Source organism: Cherax quadricarinatus, chromosome 63 (assembly GCF_038502225.1).
Source record: "Cherax quadricarinatus isolate ZL_2023a chromosome 63, ASM3850222v1, whole genome shotgun sequence".
In the NCBI taxonomy this organism is placed as follows: domain Eukaryota; kingdom Metazoa; phylum Arthropoda; class Malacostraca; order Decapoda; family Parastacidae; genus Cherax; species Cherax quadricarinatus.
In genome coordinates, this window is record NC_091354.1 from 3,732,128 (window position 1) to 3,755,318 (window position 23,191).

At 37.5% G+C, this 23,191-nt stretch overlaps 2 protein-coding genes across 2 annotated transcripts in view; one reads left to right on the forward strand and one right to left on the reverse strand.

Moving 5' to 3' along the window:
* Positions 1–5,421: 5,421 nt before the first annotated feature.
* Scox (Synthesis of cytochrome c oxidase) lies at positions 5,422–11,405 on the forward strand. Its single transcript, XM_053790441.2, has 5 exons — positions 5,422–5,941; positions 9,276–9,468; positions 9,953–10,150; positions 10,275–10,483; positions 11,157–11,405. Exons 1-5 carry the CDS (start codon positions 5,858–5,860, stop codon positions 11,313–11,315), a joined length of 843 nt encoding a protein of 280 aa, XP_053646416.2. The 5' UTR covers positions 5,422–5,857; the 3' UTR covers positions 11,316–11,405.
* Positions 11,406–11,785: 380 nt separating this feature from the next.
* The window catches only part of LOC128698254 (uncharacterized), a 44,794-nt gene continuing 33,388 nt past the window's right edge, over positions 11,786–23,191 (reverse strand). Inside the window, 5 exon segments of the mRNA XM_070098538.1 lie at positions 11,786–13,580; positions 14,904–15,019; positions 16,472–16,586; positions 19,380–19,480; positions 21,178–21,405. Coding sequence (XP_069954639.1) covers positions 13,317–13,580; positions 14,904–15,019; positions 16,472–16,586; positions 19,380–19,480; positions 21,178–21,405 — 824 coding nt within the window. The 3' untranslated portion in view covers positions 11,786–13,316.

Below are 23,191 nucleotides of genomic sequence, written 5' to 3' on the forward strand. Positions count from 1 at the left end.
CTGTGGCTGCTGTTGCTATTGCTTCTGTGGCTGCTGTTGCTATTGCTGCTGTGGCTGCTGTTGCTATTGCTGCTGTGGCTGCTGTTGTTATTGCTGCTGTGGTTGTTGCTATTGCTTCTGTGGCTGCTGTTGCTATTGCTGCTGTGGCTGCTGTTGCTATTGCTGCTGTGGCTGCTGTTGCTATTGCTGCTGTGGCTGCTGTTGCTATTGCTGCTGTGGCTGCTGTTGTTATTGCTGCTGTGGTTGTTGTTGCTATTGCTGCTGTGGCTGCTGTTGCTATTGCTTCTGTGGCTGCTGTTGCTATTGCTTCTGTGGCTGCTGTTGCTATTGCTGCTGTGGCTGCTGTTGTTATTGCTGCTGTGGTTGTTGTTGCTATTGCTTCTGTGGTTGTTGTTGTTATTGCTTCTGTGGCTGCTGTTGCTATTGCTGCTGTGGCTGCTGTTGTTATTGCTGCTGTGGTTGCTGTTGCTATTGCTTCTGTGGCTGCTGTTGTTATTGCTGCTGTGGCTGCTGTTGCTATTGCTTCTGTGGCTGCTGTTGCTATTGCTTCTGTGGCTGCTGTTGCTATTGTTGCTGTGGCTGCTGTTGCTATTGCTGCTATGGCTGCTGTTGTTATTGCTGCTGTGGTTGTTGTTGCTATTGCTGCTGTGGTTGTTGTTATTGCTGCTGTGGTTGTTGTTGTTATTGCTGCTGTGGTTGTTGTTATTGCTGCTGTGGTTGTTGTTATTGCTGCTGTGGTTGTTGTTGCTATTGCTTCTGTGGTTGTTGTTATTGCTGCTGTGGTTGTTGTTGTTATTGCTGCTGTGGTTGTTGTTATTGCTGCTGTGGTTGTTGTTATTGCTGCTGTGGTTGTTGTTGCTATTGCTTCTGTGGTTGTTGTTATTGCTTCTGTGGCTGCTGTTGCTATTGCTTCTGTGGCTGCTGTTGCTATTGCTGCTGTTGCTATTGCTGCTGTGGCTGCTGTTGTTATTGCTGCTGTGGTTGTTGTTGCTATTGCCGCTGTTGTTGCTGTTGCTATTGCTGATGTGACTGCTGTTGCTATTGCTGCTGTGGCTGCTGTTGCTATTGCTGCTGTGGTTGTTGTTGTTATTGCTGCTATGGTTGTTGTTATTGCTGCTGTGGTTGTTGTTGCTATTGCTTCTGTGGCTGCTGTTGCTATTGCTGCTGTGGTTGTTGTTATTGCTGCTGTGGTTGTTGTTGCTATTGCTGCTGTGGCTGCTGTTGCTGTTGCTGCTGTGACTGCTGTTGCTTTTGCTTCTGTGGCTGCTGTTGCTATTGCTGCTGTGGTTGCTGTGGCTGCTGTTGTTATTGCCGCTGTGGTTGCTGTTGCTATTTTTTACATTTTATTTAAAATGCAATACATAACGAGGACATGAAATCCTGTGACCAAAAGATAAATACATTTAAATCAAAACGTCATACCATACTGGCACACAATGTTTGGCCATCACAACCCTAAGATATGGCATATCCCATATGAAAAAATAGAATGTTACAACATAAAGAGCTTAGATAAGAATAGAAATGGAGGTGGGGTATGTGCTTATGTAAGAAATGACTTAGCCAAGACCTGATTTGAATGATAAAATGGAGATTCTATGGCTTGAGGTGTTATCCATGATTAAACTAATCCTAGTAGGAACTTACAACTGCCCTCCACACATGATCAATGCTTAGAGGATTTTTCGAGAGTTTTGTCCGGAATTGATAGCAATTCTGAGACAGTGATATTGGAAGACTTCAGTATCTATTGCCAACAGCAAAATATTGGACTACGTAACAGGTATAAGCAGATTCTGTGATTAAATAGTTACACTCGACTAATTAATGCACCAACCCGGATCACGCAGTTTTTATCCAGTCAGGCGTCATTACCACAGATCTTAGCGATCATCTCATCATTTACTGCACCAGGAAAATCATTAGGGATCAGACAGGCCTACACAGGACAATTAAAATGAGGTCAACTAGAAACTTCAACAAAGAAATACTGGTAAATAGGCTAGAAAATTGTGACCGGACAGTGATTACATGTTGCACGGACGTAAATAATGCCTGGGAAAAATTCAAAATAATGTTCACTGCCATCCTTGATAATATTGCACCAGTTAAAAAGGTTAGGATTAAACGAAGAACTGAACCCTGAATGACTACTGAGATATTAGATAATATGAAATTCAGAGACCAGTTGCTGAAAAGATTTAAGATAAACAGGCAGGATATTGCAGCGCTAAATGAATTCCAGAGTTAGGAAATGAGTACAGAGGCTCATAAAAGGAGCAAAGGCAAGGCACTATTGCTCAAAAATCGAAGAGTACAAGAATAACCCCAGAAAGCTGGTTACCTGGAGGTTATTCCGGGGATCAACGCCCCCGCGGCCCGGTCCATGACCAGGCCTCCCGATGGATCAGGGCCTGATCAACTAGGCTGTTACTGCTGGCCGCACGCAGTCCAACGTACGGGCCACAGCCCGGCTGATCCGGCACTGACTTTAGGTATCTGGTAACATCTACAACAGTTGGGGTATATCCATAAACCCGTAGTTAGATCTAACACATGGCTAAATATTGATATCGAGGCATGCCACGACACAACTAAATTAACAAATTGTTTTAATTCATACTACACAAGTGTCGCATCAACACTAGTAAGTAAACTGCCAGTTGCGTCAGATTCCATTAACACAAACTGATAAATTTAAAACATATTACATTAATAAGGGCGTCACCCCGAACAGTTGCCAGCTAGTTGGTGTATCTTGTCACTTCGTACGAAAAGAACTAATTAAATTGAACCCAACTAAGAGCACCGGTCCCGATAACATCCAGCCTAAGTTCCTAAAAGAGGCGCCTCTGAATTACCATTGCGCACATAATAAATTTGTCCATAGCCACAAATACTGTCCCGGAGGGATTCGAAGAGGCCAGAGTTACTCCTGTCTTCATGAAAAACATTAGGCCTGATATCAGTATATATAGGTCTTTTAGTATACTCAGAGTGATGTCCAAAATTCTAGAGAAGGCGGTATATTGTCAAATAGTTAGGTATCATAATGACAAAAACATTTTCCACAGTTACCAGTCAGGTTTTAGGAGATCTTATTCAACCGACATCTCCCTCATTAATTTGATGGATTACCTGAGAACTGAAATGTCGCTAGGGAATTTCATAGGAATGGTAACCTTAGACTTGCAAGAGGCCTTCGATACTGTTAACCACAATATATTGTGTAGGGAGCTACAAGCTATCGGCATAAGTTCTGTAGAATGGTTTAAGTCCTACTTGAGCAACAGGAAATAAATTGTCAAGATCAACAGTACAGAATCAAAACCCATGTTGATAACATGTGGGGTTCCTCAAGGTAGTATCCTGGGCCCTTTGCTATTCTTGTGTTATGTGAATGACACATGTGGACTGTATATTAAAAATAATAAATGGTTATATATATACACAATTACATAACAGAAGGAAAATATATCTTAATATCACTCACCAATTTGACTGGATATTAAGTTGTATCATACTCAGAAAAACCTCACTAACTAAATTTATGAAAACACTGGCCAGAATTATACACAAATCTAGAGAGCTTATCTGAGGTTCCTGGAGCTGTCTTGTCCAGTCATCTGATATCTCAAATTATGCAGGAATGCATGTCCAACAATTTCGCCTCCTATTTGAGAGGTGTCAGCCCAATTTTAACCTCTATAGCACGAAAATTCCTTCCCACTACACTAACGTTGTATCCAATTCAAAACCAAGATGGCGAGTGACCCCCCCCCAGCCACAGGTTTCCCATTTTCGATAACATACTTCTTTTAAAAATACAATATAGGGCATCTATTTACCTATAAATTACTGTATTTCCGGAAAATATATACAGTATTTTCCACAACACACCTATCACTGTCAGGTGTACGCAAATGATAGTGCTCTGTTAGTATCAGGTAAAGACCCACAAGACATTGCTAGTGTACTATCACCATCACTAGAGTCCTATAGCAAATAGTTGGTAGGCAACAAATTATCACTACACCTCCGGAAAACGGAACCCATACTCTGGCACGAAACATAAATTGAAAAGGGTAAATAATTTTAATGTCCAGGGTAATGGGGAACCTATTATTAAAGTAAATTCGGTGAAATATCTAGGAATCCCTTTTGACCCAAGCATATCAGGAGAACTAATAGGGAACAATGTAGTCAAGAAAGTGAATGCCAGTCTCAAGTTCCTCTACAGACAGACGCAGGGTCTACCAACTGAGGCTCGCAGGACCCTATGCCTAGCTCTCATACAATATGTTATAGAATACTCTTGCTCTTCATGGTACTCTGCCTTAACACGAACCTGAAAGATAGGGTACAAATCACCCAGAACAAAATGGTGAGATTCATTCTGGACCTGGGACCAAGAGAGCATGTAGGCCAGAATGAATTACGGCTAGTGGCATGCTGAATGTTGAAGACACAGTAAATCAACCAAAGCTAAATTACGTTTATAAAACTGCTCACAACCAGTGTCCCCAATATCTTACTGCCAATTTTGTTAAGGCTGGGAACCAGTGCAATTACAGAACTAGGGGAAGGGAGAAAAACTTTGCAGTACCTAGAGTCAGTGGTCAGGCTTCAAAGACATTTTTCTATACAGCAATAAAGGAATGGAATAGACTGCCTGCATATATCAAAGCCTGTCATAGCATGAGCCAGTTCGAGAAGAGAGCCAATATGTACCTCATGAGTATGGCTACAGAAAGGGAGGAGAGTGATTTCTTGTATGAAAATAACTAATCCCCCCCCCCCAATATAACTTCTTTTATTGTAATAGCTTTTACATAGTTAAGATACTTACCTGTTTTTAACTTTTAAATATAAATAATAATTATCACAAGAAGCCCAATGGAAATAAATCACTCTGACTTCTTTGGGTTATCCTAGGTTCTCTACACATATGCTGCAATGTATGATAATCTATGTAATTGTATTTTTGGCGTCGTACTGTATGGGTAGGGCGTGCAATATATGCCCTAATGTTGTTTGTATATGGATTTTATTTCCATATTACACACTTTGTGCGCATGTGATGGTTATGTTAAGATTGGCCATGTAAAGTTTGACCATGTTTATCGTTATTTTCAATATGTGATCATTTATGTTAAGACCTGTCATAACATAGTATTAGATGGATGGCGTCATACTGTATGGGTAAGGTGTGCACGTTTCTTTGTATTGTTTAATGTTGACGGATAATATATATGTGATGCTATGTATGTTGTACACAATGTTTTTAAATAAAATATAAAAAAAATTTATTTGTGTATACCTAAATAAACTAACTTGCAAAGGAGGGCTCGATACGGCATAAGCTGTCAGTGGTCTTTATAACCCCAACAAACACACTGGGAACATTCTTTTGCCGACTTCTGCGCCAATTTTCGTCGGGTGTGGACATCTCTCTCTCGCTTGTGTATCAGTGACAAATTTCCACCGTTCTCTCTGGGACGCTTGTCCTCATCTATTTTGCCCACCGGGCACCTGTACATCGGCTTACTGTAGCCAGCTCCATTTTTTTTCCGTCCTGCGGAAAATTCTTTAATGGTCTTTGGTGGGAAGCCGGTTACTGAACTCAGGTGGGAATGTAGGCGTCCCTCTCTGCTGGGGCTTGGCAAGGGGGTCCACCGGATCTAAGTGGAAACATCAAGTTTCTATCTCTATTTACAAAGGAACTTTTGTTCCTTTTCTTTCATCGCCCAGCCTTAGGCAACAAATCTTCCTCGTACCATCGAGAAACCGGGTTCGATACGGCGTATGCTGTTAGTGGCCCTCATAAACCAAACAACAACAACATTCTTCTTCCACAATGGCTGTCTTAACGTCTTATATAAGCTACATTATACAAACCAGTGCTGCTCTTGAGAGAAGAGGAGCCTTGAGACTATTACAGGTAGAAATTATTCGTATTCAGAATAACTAGAGAAGTGTTGTGATGCCGGTGAGGGGCTCGTGATCCAGGGAACTGGAATTTTCCTCGTCCTACAGCCGGATCTGAACTAAATTTATTTATTTATTTATTTATTTAGTAATTTAAGCATACAAACAGAGGTACAAAAAATACAGGTAAGAGCAGCATGCCAAAGCCACTTATATGCATAGCATTACGGGCTGGCTTAAAATTAACTTAAGATTAACTAAGCAATGATGAAATCAGTGATAAAACATTATTGTAAACAGATAACTATAAAGCACAAGTGAGTATTACAAAGACAGGTCATATGGTTGCATGCATTGCTGTTCATTCAGTAGAATGGAGTATTCTGTTAGGTAGTGTATTTAAAAAAATAATAAAGTTAGATTGGGTCCTAGGTTTAACATTTGTGTGATATAATTGTGAGTAACATATAGGATATACAATTGATAAGGTTCAGTTATTCAGTATTTATTTGGTTTTGAGTGAATAAGTGATCTTTGAGAAGAGACTTGAATTTATGAACAGGTCGTGTTTCTTTTATATTTACAGGTAATGAATTCCAGATTTTAGGGCCTTTTATGTGCATTGAGTTTTTGCATAGCGTGAGATGGACACGAGGAACATCAAAGAGTGATCTGTGCCTTGTATTATGGTCATGTGTTCTGTTGAGGTTGGCAAGGAGATGTTTGAGGGGAGGGTTAATATCAGAGTTAAGTGTTCTATGTATGTAATAGGTGCAATAATAAGTATGGATGTTTTGTATGGTGAGTAGGTTGAGTGTTTTGAATATTGGTGGAGTGTGCTGCCTGTAGTGAGAATTTGTTATCATTCTAACTGCAGCCTTTTGTTGAGTAATTAGTGGTCTGAGATGGTTAATTGTTGTTGAGCCCCATGCACAAATTCCATAGGTGAGATAGGGGTAAATAAGAGAATGATATAGGGCCAGTAGGGCTGACTGTGGAACATAGTACCGTATCTTCGATAGTATGCCTACAGTCTTGGAGATTTTCTTAGAAATTTGTTGTATATGTGTATGAAATTTGAGTCTATTATCGAGATGGATTCCTAGGAATTTTCCCTCTGTTAGCTTTGTGATAGGTGATCCGTTTATTGTTATGTTAAGAGGTACATCTGTAGCTCTTTTACCAAACTGAATGAAGTAGGTTTTGTCAATGTTTAGTGTAAGTTTGTTAGTCCTCATCCAGGTAGATATTTTCTGTAATTCGGTGTTTACAGTATTGGCTAGCGTGACTGGGCTCGGGTGAGAGAAGACGTATTTATTGTCATCTGCAAAAAGTGTGGGTTTGAGTAATTGCGAAGCATTTGGTAGGTCATTTATGTATAGGAGAAAGAGAAGAGGGCCAAGGACACTTCCCTGTGGGACACCAACTGTAATTGGTTGTGCGGAAGAGCTTGCCCCATTTGCATACACATATTGGCTTCTGTTGCTGAGGTAAGACTTGAGGTAGTTGAGGGAGTGCCCTCTAATACCATAGTGTGACAATTTTACGTGGAGCAAGTCATGGTCAACTGTATCAAAAGCTTTACGTAAGTCAATGAAGATCCCCAGTGGGACTTCTTTTTTCTCTATTGCAGTGTATATATGTTCTAGCATGTGTATAATAGCATCATTAGTATTTTTATTAGGCCTGAATCCAAATTGGCAGGGGTTGAGAATGTTTTGGGAGATGAGGTAGGAGTAGATTCGTTTATGAATTAATTTTTCGAAGATTTTTGAGAGAGGGTGTACATTGGATATTGGCCTATAGTTATTCAACTCTGTTTGGTCTCCTCCTTTATGGATCGGGGTGACCCTTGCTATTTTGAGAACTGTAGGGAAGGTGGAGGATTCAATGGATTTGTTAAAGAGTGTTGCAATGATTGGTGACAGTACTTGTGACGCTTTTTTGTATATAAAGGGTGGTAAGGTATTTAAATCTCCTGCCTTGTTTTTCAGTGCGTTGATAATAAGGGAGACTTCGTATGGGTTAGTCGGAGCTAGGAACAGTGTGTTCGGGTAGTTGCCAGTGAGGTAGTCATTTGGTGGGGTATCTGAGCTGGGGATTTTATTGGCAAGGTTTTGACCTATAGTGGAGAAGAAATCATTGAGTCTGCTGTTTTTGTTGGTGGGAGTTGGGGTTCATCTGATTTTGCTAATTTTATTTCGCTATGTCATGATATCTTTTTTGTTCCCAGAATTTCTGATAGGATCTTCCAGGTCTTTTTTATATCACCTCGTAAGTTGGATAATCTGTTCTCATAATACAATTTTTTTGCCCTTCTTATCAGGCTGGTTAGGATTGACGAGTAACGTTTTGTTTGGTCTCTGGTTATGTGACCCATTCTGTACTGTTTTTCATATCGGTGTTTTGTATATATGGATTTGAGAATGCTGGGTGTTAGCCAGGGACTGTTCAGTCTCTTAGCTGTCATCTGTTTAGTTTTTTAGGGCAGTGCTTGTTATAAAGGTATTGGGTCTTTTTTAGAAAATTATTAAAACATTCGTCAATATCTGTATAGATTTCTAGCTCAGTGTGCCAGTCAATGTTTGTTACTGCTGTTGTGAAGTTATTAATGTTGTTATTGAGTATTTGTAACCTTTATTATATAATTACCATATTATTACTATTGCTTTTTATTCTGCTGTATAATTCTGGTGGGTTTAGCGCTTAGTTTTGATTATAATAATAATAATATTCTACTGTATAACAATTATTTTTATCCTGCCCATTCAACTAATTAATTTTGATTTATATGTGACTGAATACCCCTCAAGGGAGGTTCCTTGATGCTGGTGAGGGGCTCTTGCCTGGTGGCTAAAGCTCCCGCTTCACACACGGAGGGCCTGGGTTCGATTCCCGGCGGGTGGAAATATTTTGACACGTTTCCTTACACCTGTTGTCTTGTTCACCTAGCAGCAAATAGGTACCTGGGTGTTAGTCGACTTGTGTGGGTCGCATCCTGGGGGACAAGATTGAGGACCCCAATGGAAATAAATTAGACAGTCCTCAATGACGCACTGACTTTCTTGGGTTATCCTGGGTGGCTGACCCTCCGGGGTTAAGTCTGAATGAAATCTTATCTCTTATCTTATCTGTGCTCCAGTTCCCTGAATTAAACCTGAATACCTTCCACATCCCCCCACAGGCACTGTATAATCCTACGGGTATAGCGCTTTCCCCTTGATTATAATAATAATGTAACTGAATAATGTTACCAACCAATTCATTTTATTCAATACAGTATCAGCAACATGACTGACTTCCACTTTGATGGCATCACGTGAATTCACTCTGTATACTTTTTACAGAAATGGCCAAAATCTTCAAGCTGTATTATAAATCATAGAGTCTTTTCTGCATTAAACCCAAGGAGTCAACCACCTAAGAAGGAGTCAAAGAAGACGAAGTCAATAGTATCATGGAAATCTCTCCTGGTCACAGGAATTGTTGGTTCTAGTCTCTTGGGCTTCATGATGTATGTCAGATCAGAGAAAGAATTAGGTTTGTGAAGATTTATTTTTGATATTTCATTAGTTTTGATATTTCATTGGTTCATACATCGGTTCATGTGCAGCCAGCAGTAACAGCCTGGTTGATCAGGCCCTGATCCACCGTGAGGCCTGGTCATGGACCAGTCTGGGGTGGTGTTGACCTTTGTAATACCCTCCAGGTATACTCAAGGCCTTTTCACCTAGAACATTATTTAACAACTATTTAATAGTTGCTGGTAATATTCAAATAAATGATTCTGACAGCAATAAAGTTAATAAGATGCATGTATATTAAGCAGCAATTATTTAAATGTATTTCATAAAGTTTTAAAATACAATTGTTGCATAATTCATATTTTGTTTAGTGAGATTAGGTATTATGCAAGATATTTTGTCAGTCATGTATAAAATAGGTTACTTTACTTCAGTTTTTGTATTTAATTTATTGAAAAGTTTTGATCAGAGTAAATCCATTTTGCTTCATTTATTTTCAGCTTTAACAAAGGAAAGGAAGAGAGCTTTAGGGAAGGCCAGCATTGGTGGAAAATTTGATTTAATCGACCATAATGGCACTCCCAGAAAGAGTGAAGATTTCTTAGGCCAGTGGGTTTTACTCTATTTTGGCTTCACACATTGTCCAGATGTCTGTCCAGATGAGCTGGAGAAGATGGCCACTGTAGTTGACTCTATAGGTGAGCAATATTCATTGCAATAATAATATGAATATATTTCTCACTAGTCACCTGAAATATATTACAAAAATTATTGCATAGCACTATCCCATTATTGAAAAATCATAATTCTTATTTTTTACAGATGCAATGGAGAATGCAAAGAACATTCAGCCACTGTTCATCACAGTGGATCCACAAAGAGATAGCCAGGAGGCCATCAGAAAGTATTTAAGTGAATTTCATCCCAAGATGTTAGGACTGACAGGGTCAGATGAGAAGATTGCAGAGGCGTGCCATGCTTACAGAGTGTATTTCAGTGCTGGACCCAGGGACGACGATGATGATTATATAGTGCGTAAACACCCCTTTGATTTGATTTTGATCACATAAGTTTTTAGTATTGTGCTTCAGAAATTAAATATAGTATATTACAGAGTACTGCATACATTATAACATTCTTTCAAAATATTTCAACCATTATGCAGTATGCTGTGTATTAGCCAAATAAAAAGTAATGGCTATTATAATTACAATAACTGCAATTGAAAGCTCAACAAAATAATTTTTATATGGAATTTATAATCAAAATCAGTTGTAAATTTTTTTTGAAAATATGATTAATGGACTTGGCAGACACCATAGACTATTCCCTGGATTTTTTTTTTTTTATATTTCAAGTTTTGTTACTAGAGCCCTTTAAGGAGAATACCCTGATGTTGGTGAAGTTTTTCTGATCCAAGGAATTGAATCTACTCTTGTCTTCCTTGGATCAGATCTGAGTACTTTCCATTCCCAAGCATTGTATAACCACTGTGGGTTTGGCACTTACCCATGAATATAATAATAAGAAAGAAGTCTGGATGCATAAATTTTTCACTCTGGTGAGTGTGGTGTCATGTTGCACCACCACCTATGTTGTGTATTTTAGTTTGATTCTTTCAGGTTTAGAGCTTTACTTGCTCACACTAATAATTTGCATTACTGTCAATCTTGCTTTTTACAGATTATTTTTTTATGCCTTCAGGTGGACCATACTATCATCCTCTACTTAGTGAATCCAGATGGTGACTTTGTGGACTATTATGGACAAAACTCAACTGCAGACCAAGTGACTGCCAGCATTGCTTTCAATATGAAGAAATTCGAGGATATGAAAAAGAATTTCTTTAGTCGCCTCTTGTAGTTTTAGGAGGATAGTATGTAATGTCGTAATGTTGTATATTTACTTGATGCATAAGTTTTTAATTAATAAAAAAGAAAAGGGTTAAAAAGATTTAACTTTTCCATTGCACATACTCCTGGAAATGAAATATTCTTTTAATCATGCAATATTTGTTTTGTAGAAAAATTACATTGTTGTATGAATATATGTTAAAAGCACTAATTGTAAATATTTTTTCAGCAATGAATGTAATTTGTAGAAAGGTAAAAATTGCTAATGGTATATGGGGCTATATACAGTAATTGATACACTGTAGCATATTAGAATGAGCCATTATTTAATATAAATATGCAACATTACATAAATTTATATTTCGGAAATTCTTTAATCTTTTAAATAACCCAGTAGAATAGTTTTTATAGTCATTCGTACACATTCACAGGGTGTCACATTTGTAGAGATCCCACAAACTAGGAACTGTGAATACAAAATTAAGTGTGCATAATGTATTTTGTTTCAAGTTTATTGTATACATGTATTTTGTTACAGAGATTATCTCCTTATTGTATCACTCTAATCCAGTTAATGTTGGCATTCATAAGAAATCATGACAATAGAGAGATATTGATGCAGGAAAACCACTGAGCCAAATACACATTGAATAATTTAATCTAATCAGTGGTTTCCTTTCAGGGAAAGTGCTTGATAATTGAAATTCATGGATACATAATCCTATGAAGCTGTAGGCATAACAGTACAGTAATAAGTTTTCTGAAATTCATTTAGACAAAGAAATGTATATACTAATTAATTAAAATTATTACTCTATTCATTACAAGCTGTGCTGGAATTACAGTACTGTGCTGTAACTTAAAGCATATTTAGAAAGTAAAGGAAAATTTGGAGTAAAGATATAAATGTTTCAAATTGACTAATTGGTCAATAACATTAAAAGCCCATAATCAAAATAAAACATAAGAATTATGAATACTGCGAGACACTACAATCACGTGCAGCATTTACTCTGAAAGGACTTGTGGCTCATGACACTTTTCCTGGTATCTAACACACTGGCCATCTCCCACCGAGGTAGGGTGCCCAGAAAAGGAAACTTTCACCATCATCCACACTATCACTATCTTGCCAGAGGCATGCAGATACAACAGCTCAGATGTCCTTCCAAACGGCAAATATACCTAGTTCTTCTTTAGAGTGCAGGCATTGTACATCACATCTCCAAAACTCAAATCCGACTAACCAGTTTCCCTGAATCCCTTCACAAAAAATATAAACATATCTTGTATATATAAACATGTTTTGCTATTTTTAAGCAAATTTACACAGCACTTAGTTTCCATTATAATATTAAGCAAATTTATGAATACTATGTATTATTGTACATAGTATTTTTTTTTTTTTTTGAGGATGCCTGAGTAACTTTACCTAAACACCTGGGTTGAAAATCCTGAAAGATATTCCAAATCATTTTATACAGTATAATGCAAATACCACACTTAGTCATTTGAATTGTGATCTCTGCAAATTTCTCGCTAGACAGTCGTTGAATGAATGATGGTGTGTTCAATTTTTGGGAGGGTCACCCTACTTTAGTGGGAGAGGACCACTTTGTTACTGGAAAAAATATACTGATTTCATATACTAAAGTAATATAGGACAAAACATCATAACCAAAGTGCCAGGCTCTACAAAGTGCCCTCTGGTGTTTCAGCATTGAGAGACTAATTAATAAACCCAATCCTAGCAAATGATTTATACTAATACTAAATATATAAGGAGCAAGCCCTTTTCAGCATAGTATGCATGTTGAGAAGGAAGAGGGTGGTTCTTGTTCCTTCCCATCCTATCCATAACCACTACCTAAAACCTGGTCCATGCCCTCTCCTTACTGTAAAATAGAATAGCAACCATAGCGTTCAGAGGAAATTTTGCCTTAGTCTTACTATTTCAGGAAATATAAAATTCTTCATGTATGTACTGTATTTAGCTTTTAGTGTTAGAAACTTAAGAAGCTATCTTCTCCTTCAACAAGTTGAGATTAACTTTAAAGTTTGTTGGTGGAAGGCCACGAACTCCTAAGCCAGTGATAGCAAATGTGCCTCCTGCTGCAGGGTCACTTGCTAGTGCTTCAGCTGATAATCCAGTTTGGGCAGATGTTACAAAGAGAGTGGAGTAATCTGCTCCACCCCAGCAAACTGAAGTTATGTTCTGTGTTGGCAACTCCACTTTACGGATTATCTTACCAACTTTTGGGTCCACACACATAACCTGTAAAATAAATCAGCACCATTGTCATTTCATAAATACATTATAGAAATGCCCTATTTTATGCTCTATTAAGTGAATGCCACCCACACCCATTGGGCCAGGAGCTGAGTCTCAACCCACACAAACATTATGAAAGGAAGCTTAACCCTTAAACTGTCCAAGCAGATCTACATTCACATGCGTAGTGCTCCAAAAGTAGATCTACGTTTTTTTTTACATATTTTCAAATATAACAAAAAAAAAGTAGATCAAAGTTTTTTACACGTTTTCAAACGTAAAAAAAAAAAAGATCTACTTTTTTTACATACTTTCAAATGTTGAAAAAACGTAGATCTACGTTTGGACAGTTTAAGGGTTAATGTCCTGATACTGAGTAAAACAAAACTAAGCAGGATGAGAGAGTTTAAAATCAAGAATTTTTTCATTTTAAATGAACCTGCTGTATCCCATCAAGGCAGGGTGACCTAAAACGAAAAAAGAAAGTTTCTCTTTATAAATTTTATAATGTATATACAGGAGAAGGGGTTACTAGCCCCTTGCTCCTGGAATTTTAATTGCCACATATGATATGCATGGCTTATGGAGGAAGAATTCTTTTCTGCTTCCCCATGGAGATAAGAGGAAATAAAGAACAAGAACATAAGCTCTGCCTTCTTATGTGCCAAATGGACTTTATCTCCCAAAGAACAAGAAGTATTAGGAAAATAGAAGAAAACCCACATGGGTGTGTAAATATATATGCATGCACATGTATGTGTAGTGTGACCTAAGTGTAAGTAGAAATAGCAAGATGTGTATACCTGTTATCTTGCATTTTTTTTTTTTTAACAAGTCGGCCGTTTCCCACCGAAGCAGGGTGACCCAAAAAGAAAGAAAATCCCCAAAAAGAAAATACTTTCATTATCATTCAACACTTTCACCTCACTCACACATAATCACTGTTTTTGCAGAGGCGCTCAAAATACAACAGTTTAGAAGTATATACATATAAAGATACACAACATATCCCTGAAAACTGCCATGTTTATGGGAAAGAAAAAAGACACCAGCAATCCTACCATCATATAAAACAATTACAGGTAAAATCAAGAATTAAGAGAATAAAGTTCAGAGTACTGTATTTTGGTGGGAATTTTTAATTGGTTTAGTTGACAATAAAGTTTTCTTATTGTTTATTTTTACTGTTTATACATTTATATTTATCACAGAAGTAAGAAAGAATTAGTCTGATTAGATTTTATGCTGAATAAATATTTTATAGCATCTTACAGTTTTAAACACATCAAGCAGTCTTATATGGTTAACATTTTGATGACCACCAACCTTTTTACCAAAAAAATTGGCAACCCATAGATTTCCTGTTTCATCAATGCACATTCCATCAGGAAGGTCCTTTGCCAGTCCAGATGCTTTGTAGTCAAACACAGTACGACGGTTTTCTGCAAAAAAATAATAAAATGTATGTCTATTTTGAAGATCTAAAGATCAGCAGTGTTTAAAAAATTGCAGTTGCATGAATTTCTCAACTTTATCATTGTTAATGTACAATCAATCTCCACTTAATGACCTTGATAGGATCTGGACAAAGGGTTTGTTAGGCAAAATATACATTAATTGTATTTTCTCACAAACTTTTAAATCCACTTTCGTGTTTAGAGTAAAGCACTTCTTTTAGCTTTTGCACCATGTTAGCTAAGATGAAAAGTTTTGAGTATTATAGAAAAGTTTTGAGAAGCAAGGAAACATATGGACTTGCTCAATTAACTCGTTTTCTTGTGAATTCCTGCAAGTCACAACAACGGTAAATGCTGAAAAGCGAGTCGTCTATTATGGAGAGTGGCCACCATGATAGCAAGCAGTGTGGCATCATGTGTTCATTTCTTGGTTATTGCCACCTGGTATGAGGTCATTCTGTGAGCATAAAATGTTTTAAGCTGGGGAGGTTCTTTTTTTCGGTTGTCATTCAAAATTATAGTCTGTGAATGTTTGTTAATTGGGGAGGCCTGTGTATTTTAGATGTAGTGTTCCCATGATCTCCAGACTTTCATTTTTTTTTTTAAACACACTGGCCATCTATCACTGAGGCAGGGGGATCTAAAAAAGAAACTTTCACCATCATTCATACTATTACTGTCTTGCCAGAGGTGCACAGGTATGACAGTTTAGATGTCACTCAACACCAAATATCCCCCCCCCCCTTCCATTTTAGACTTTCGTAACTATAATTCATTTACATTATTACAGATACAGTACCTGAAGGAGCAATACACCTTACTGCATGCAGTGAGGAAACCTACTGTGTATTTTACAAAACAGTTCCAGTACCATTTCCATCACTACTGTTAAATTTGCATTGTCTTTCAGAGATCATTCTTTAATATATTTCCACTATTTTAATGCTCATAAGCAAATGTTGACCACAGTCAGCCTTCAAAAAGAACAAAGATAATCTTGCATAATTATTTAAGACTAAGATAATACACTACAACCTCTCCTCACTTAGCGATGTACCCGTTTACCGACAACTCGGACTTATGATGGGCTCTCTGACCAGTATGCATACCTAAATATTGTATATTATATCTGATTTCCTCTATTCCTTTTATTACAGTACTACAGTACACTACTGTATATACATTTAAAACTATACCAGAAATGTTATAAATAGTGCAAAGGTGACAATTACACAATATCAATGAGGGTTGACACAAACCCACTACCATTGTAGTATGCTCCTCACTTAGCAACAAATTACTAGTTTACTGATGTGGTCTTAGGAACGGAACTCTATCGTTAAGAGAGGAGAAGCTGTATCAGAAATACAGTACTAATTAAGAGCTTATCAGTCTTGTTGGTGCTAACAGAGTAAACATGTGAATTCCAGAACTCACCAATTTTGCTAGTGGCATCATCGTAATCAAAGGCATCAATGGAGTGGGCAAGAGAGTCAATATAATAGAAAGTTTTCCTATCGAGACTCCATGCTAATCCATTTGCAATGGAGATCTGTGAATTAAGAAGAATAGAAGATAACTAGGTTCAAACTCATAAGAACTCAAGAAAAAGTACTGTAATCCAGTGTATGAAATTAAATGACCCATACAGGTTTAATACCTTTGTAATAATGATATGAAATAATAATAATAAATAATAATAAAAAATGTTTGAAATCAACTGCTTTCTCTTCAAATCATAATATAACGAGCAGTCATCATGTATAAAACAAAGGGACATACACAGGCATACCTCATTAATACAGCACTCATCTTAGAGCACTTTGCTAATCTGGCACTTTTCAATCATATTCATGTTTATTTTCAGTGCTTGTTGTACTCTTAAGATGGTTTTCAGCAATTTTTAAATTTTTATTTATTATTTTACTTTTGCATTTCATTTTTTAGGCCTAGTGCTATTGCACAATTAATAAATGATAATGTATACATGTTTTTAGGGTTTTATATGCACTGGCAAGTGAGAAAAAGGCACTCATCTGCTTTAAGGCAATATTCGCTTTACAGTGGCAGTCCAGAATCTAGCCTGCTGTATTAGTGAGGTATGCCTGTATTCAGTATATATCCATTGTTTTTAAATATACATACTGTAGTAGTTAGTACAAGGCATTCTCAAATTACATTCATTATTATGCTTCCCATAATTATATTATTTGACAGAGTGATTACTGAAACCAGTAACATACATTTTTGAACTATGTATTACATTATAATCATTATGTAAATATGGCACAATGAAGGATAGGTCTGTACAAAGCTTATCACATACAGTATTGATTATACTTTAAGTGAGGGTTATGATTAGAAAAATATCAAGGATTTTAAGAAAGAGCTAAAAGATATGGAATGGAACAAACATTTTTAATATTTTAAATATAAAACTGATCATTGAAAGGATACACAAATAACCCGCACATAAAAGACAGAAGCTTACGACGACGTTTCGGTCCGACTTGGACCATTGACAAAGTCACACTAACAGAGGAGGAGCAGAACGGCTATATATAGGCAGGAAGAGGTAGAGGTAGTAGTAGTGGTAGTAGTAGTAGTAGTAGTAGTACAAGAATTGTATATAATACCGACAGGATGAAATGACACATGCACAACACCCGGGCATCCCCACCGTAGACGTTTCGCCATCCAGCCAGCCACTGGATGGCGAAACGTCCACAACAAAGACAACCAGACGCCGCACATGTGTCTAATTTCATCAGTAGATGTAGTAGAAACAATGCTCTTTTCTGTCACGTCAGAGATCATAGCCATCCTATTGACTGGTCTTCTGCTAAAACTGTCTTCCCTACTTCCAACTCGAACAGTCGCCGTTTAGTTGAATCCTCTCTTATACACAACTTTCCTTGTATGAACCTTAGCCCTGGCTTCGTCTCTGTAGATGCCTTCCTCTCCCACTACATTGTAAAATGCTCCAAACTTCAGAACACCCGTGACTTAACCTGAATCCTCATTTTTTCTTCTTCTTTTTCTTCTTCCTCTTCCCCTTTCCTCTCTCCTTTTCTCCTCTGGGTTGTCTTTCTCTCTCCTGTCTCGTGTTTCTGTTCCTTCTTTATTTTATTTCACCACTTCCCCTTTCACGCACCTCGGTGCGCTTGCTCTCCCTCTGTGGGTTTCTAGCTCTCTTGCAGTGCTCCCCTTCCTTTGTATTTGACTGGCTCGTCTTCCTTATTTCCCACTTCTACCACTACCACTACCACTACCTCTTCTTCTTCTACTACATCTACTGATGAAATTAGACACATGTGCGGCGTCTGGTTGTCTTTGTTGTGGACGTTTCGCCATCCAGTGGCTGGCTGGATGGCGAAACGTCTACGGTGGGGATGCCCGGGTGTTGTGCATGTGTCATTTCATCCTGTCGGTATTATATACAATTCTTGTACTACTACTACTACTACTACTACCACTACTACTACCTCTACCTCTTCCTGCCTATATATAGCCGTTCTGCTCCTCCTCTGTTAGTGTGACTTTGTCAATGGTCCAAGTCGGACCGAAACGTCGTCGTAAGCTTCTGTCTTTTATGTGCGGGTTATTTGTGTATCGTTCCAGTCACGGTATTGTGCCTTTTTGTTATTCATTGAAAGGATGTTTGCAGGAATAACAGCTTAGTATAAGAAATACATGAGTTGTTCATTTGTACTATTTGTTTATATATTTTTTACTTGTGTTGAGAAATATGATGTGCAGTACAGTAGTGAAAAATCTAAAGGATAAGATAACAAAAATTACAGCATTTTGGAAGGCAGAATGGAAGTGCTGTAGCTGTTATTGGTATTGGGGTAGATTAACCCTTAAATGGTCCAAACGTATATATACGTTTTTTCAACATCTGAAAGTATGTAAAAAAATGTAGATCTTCTTTTTTGTTTTACATTTGAAAATGTGTAAAAAAAACTTTTATCTACATTTTTTTTGTTATATTTGAAAATATGTAAAAAAAAAGTAGATCTACTTTTGTAGCACTACGAATTTGAACGTCGATCTCTTTGGACCGTTTAAGGGTTAAGGAAGGTAGTTATATGGGATGCACTTCTCAAGAGTAGACTGAAGGAGCAGTGTAAAACTCCATTTTAAGTTTTATACATTTGCAGATTTAACTATACATTCACTTCAGTTATTAATTTATGGTAATAATGATCTTATACAAATTTGTTTTATAATGCTGCTTATCTCTGTACTACAATAATGCTTTTGTAAGTAATATAAATAATTTTTGTCATTTTCATTACAAAACAGTGTTATCAACCAGTCAACAACTTTATATACAACCTACCTTATTAACCCGGTTAGTGATGTTAAGATCAGCATCAATGCAGAACAATGAGCCCTGGTACATATCTAGTTGTCCAGGTGCTGTTTCTTTCCCCATTGTACCTTGTTAGTATATAAAGAAAATACTAGGGCAGTCATAAACACACAACATTAAAGACAAGTTAATTGGATTTTCAAGAACTGCATACCTCTCTGAAATTTTTAATACTAATTTGGATTGTACATTACTTATTTCTAGCAGACATACACTTTCTGGTAACAGCTGCATACAGGCCTTGACATTTGAGATTGACATTTTAAGTCCAGGTTACAAGGTGATGAGTGTAAGGACAGGCTGCTGCTGGCCGGCTTGTTGGAGGAAGGTTGTAGTAGGTTTCACGTTCAGGTGAACAACGGTGGTAGGAGTGATCATTTTGAGTTATCAGTGCAGATGGGGCACTGAGTGACTTATAATACTTTGCTGAATGACTGTATCATTAGCAGCTATGAAATTGTTAAGATTAAATAAGTCTCTTAACTTTCTAACAGTGACTGGCTAAACAGACTGGAAAGCAGAGCTTACAACAGCCAAAAGAATGCTTGGTGATGTATGGGTACTGGCGTTCACTGCCCAAAGGACGAACAAATGCCTCTACTTAGTAATGGATACATATTATAGTTGTCAGAATATAACTATAATTTGCACAATGAAAATGGATGATGTTTAAAGATTAGGCATGGAAGAACAACCATTCTACATCTAGAACCAAGTTGGTGAACTGTTGCAGATTTTGTTTACAGTTAGCAACTTGAATAGTTGCCAACTTGGGAAGTACCTGTATCTTGTATGTGGACAATGAATATTCCATCTTACAGTGCATTGTGATAAGTAGTTTCAGTGATTGTGTTAGTAGTTTAGGCAATATTCTGCTGGGTTTTGCAAGAGAAGTTAATTGCCATTGCATTGTTGGAGATGCCATGTCTGTGGTTAAGGACTAAGTGTCAAATGATCTGTTGGGTTCAGCATGAGCAGCTGTCAAGTGATCTCAGAGAACAGTTTTCTCCAATAGCTTGTATATCATTCCTGGAGAGAAAGATTCATTTTGATACTGGTAGCATTCCAAAGCACACTTGATTCAACTCACATTACATCGTGGGAAAATAGAGGTGGCTGGTTTCTGACACAGCAGATAATGCTCTTAATAAGTAGTAAAAATTCATCTCCATCCCTGCTTCCTCTACCCCTACTCCCCCACTCTACCACTGAATCGAGCATGATAAGGCTCTCTGCCCCAAGGTTAATGGAGAGATATGCTTCAAGGGAAGTGCTTTCATGCTGGGTTAAGGCTCTTGATTAGGAATTGAAGCCACTCTCCTTTTCCTTGTATCCAAGCTGATAACTCCCTCATTCCCAAACTACTGTATGACTCCTATAATTATAGCTTACCTCTTATGCATGAAAATACATGGAAAGCCAGCCAATGTAACTCATGGTACTGTACTTATGTTGTTTTTTGTGAATATAATGGTAGTAACAATAATAATATAGTATCTACAGAGACTTTTGGGTTAAGCACTTTCCATAAAAATTATAATAATAATAATAATAATAGACTTTAATCCTGAAATTGTGAAAAGGTGTTTGCCAACTGGTGTGGAGTTTATACTGTACTAAAAATAAGGTACAGTACTGTATTATATTTTAGCTTAAAACTGATTTAAAATGTTCTAAACCCAGTAATGCAAAATACTTAACAGTTATGTGTGTAAATAAAGCTATCAAGGAAGTGGAGGAACTCACAATTTACACTTGTCCTCACCTGCCCAGAGTCTGCCTTGCGGATCACACTTGCCGTCATTAAAGCGATTAGTTGGATAGTGATCATCAACAGTATGTAGAATGGCTTTTGGTTTCACTGTGTGCTGATCAGGGTCAGTGGTAGACCACTTGACTACAGCAAGAGACCGATCAAGACTTGTCAAAAATAAGTCTGGTTCTCCCTCTATAGGAATGATGAGAGATACGGTGCTTTCTGAGCTGCCACTATCTGCAATGCAATAAAAGTCAATACAATGCCTGTAACAATTCAGAACTAGCACACAAACTGGAATCAGAAATAACATTCTGGTTACTCTGGACCATTTCTAGTTATGCCAACATTTAGCACTTCCCCATGATTATAATAATAATAATAATAATAATAATAATAATAATAGTTATGCCAACTTTACCTACAAATTTAGCATTTCCCTACAAGTAAAATAATGTGTAAACTTTGACTTTCCTCTTAAGAACAAAAGGGATGTGGGAAAAACTGAGAAAAAATAAAGTACTATATATGAACAAGTAGAATCTGATGACCAAGAGAGTGCTCAAATCTAGGGAAGAAGGAAAGAGCAGTAGTGATCTTCCCAGGAAGGGTTAGAGAGAGGGTGTGTGACTGCTAGCACACTCGGCTCACACACTGAGGTCTGCAGATTGAGCCTCCAGTATGGCTGGAAAACATTAGGATGTGTTTCCATGAGACATCTGCTGTCTATGTTCACCCATTGGTAAAATGGTTACCTGGGTGTTAGTTGACCAGTGTGGGTTGCATCCTGGGACAAAACTGACCTAATTTGTCCGAAATGCTCTGCATAACAAGGGGGCTTTCTATACAGTAGTATGTCATTGATGTCAGCAAGGCCTGTATACCTTGTACATGTACTTATATAGAAATAAAGATATTATTACTATTATTATTATTATTTAATTGGTAAGGACCTGAACCTTCGGCAGGCATATGTGATCATGTTAGATTGAGGTGAATAGAAACAAATGGTGTTAGAGATTTGATGTGCTGTTGGAGTGTGAGCTAGGTAGTACTTATGAAGGGATCCAGGGAAAACCAGTTAGCTAGATGCTAATTAATAAACTTCAGGTTAATGATGAGCTTGAGGAAAGTGATCACAAATCACTCAGTTTTAATATATCATGCAATTCCCCTAATAATGGTAATCAAGTATCTGTCCCTGACTTCGCTTGGCTGATTTCATAGGACTGAAAAATTACTTGGGTGGGCTGAACTGGAATGACCTGACTATGGGTCTGGTAGGTGGTGATGACTGCCAATATGACGTTTTCCAGGGCATAGTTCTAGCTGCTCAGACAACTTATGTTCCAAATAGGGAACTCAGATCAAACAAAAATGATCCTAAATGGATGAACAAGGGAATAAGAAAAGCAAAAAGAGATTATGAGGTTAAAGCTGCAAGAGAATCGAAGACTAACCCAAAAGGATTCTTTCAGGTATGCAAAAGTTACTCGGGTCAGCTCACGGACAGTGATAAGGAAATGTGTAGAATTTTTAACACATACTTCTTCTCAGTGTTTACACAGGAAGATACTAGCGATATTCCAGAAATAATAAATTGCAGTATGTAGAACAGGATGATAAACTATGCACGATTAGGGTCACAAGTGACATGGTCCTTAGGCAAATAGATAAATTAAAACCCAACAAATCCCCAGGCCCTGATGAACCGTACGCAAGGGTTCTAAAGGAATGTAAAGAGGAGCTTAGCAAACCTTTGGCTAATCTTTTCAACATATCACTAAAGACTGGCATGGTGCCAGATAAGTGGAAAATGGCAAATGTGATACCTATTTTCAAAGCACGTGACATGTCCTTAGCTTCAAACTATTGACCAATAAGCCTAACCTCCATAGTGGGAAAATTTATGGAATCAATAATTGCCAAGGCAGTTCGTAGCCACCTTGAAAAGCATAAATTAATCAACGAATCTCAGCATGGGTTTTACAAAGGAGCGTTCCTGCTTTACGAATTTATTAAC

What these genes read in the sequence shown, in the direction of transcription:
- Scox (XM_053790441.2), top strand. Translation starts at nt 5,858, where the DNA reads ATGGCTGTCTTAACGTCTTATATAAGCTACATTATACAAACCAGTGCT. An exon ending in CACTGTAGTTGACTCTATAG is followed by an intron (nt 10,151 to 10,274) that starts GTGAGCAATATT and finishes TATTTTTTACAG; the next exon opens with ATGCAATGGAGAATGCAAAG. An exon ending in ACGACGATGATGATTATATA is followed by an intron (nt 10,484 to 11,156) that starts GTGCGTAAACAC and finishes TTATGCCTTCAG; the next exon opens with GTGGACCATACTATCATCCT.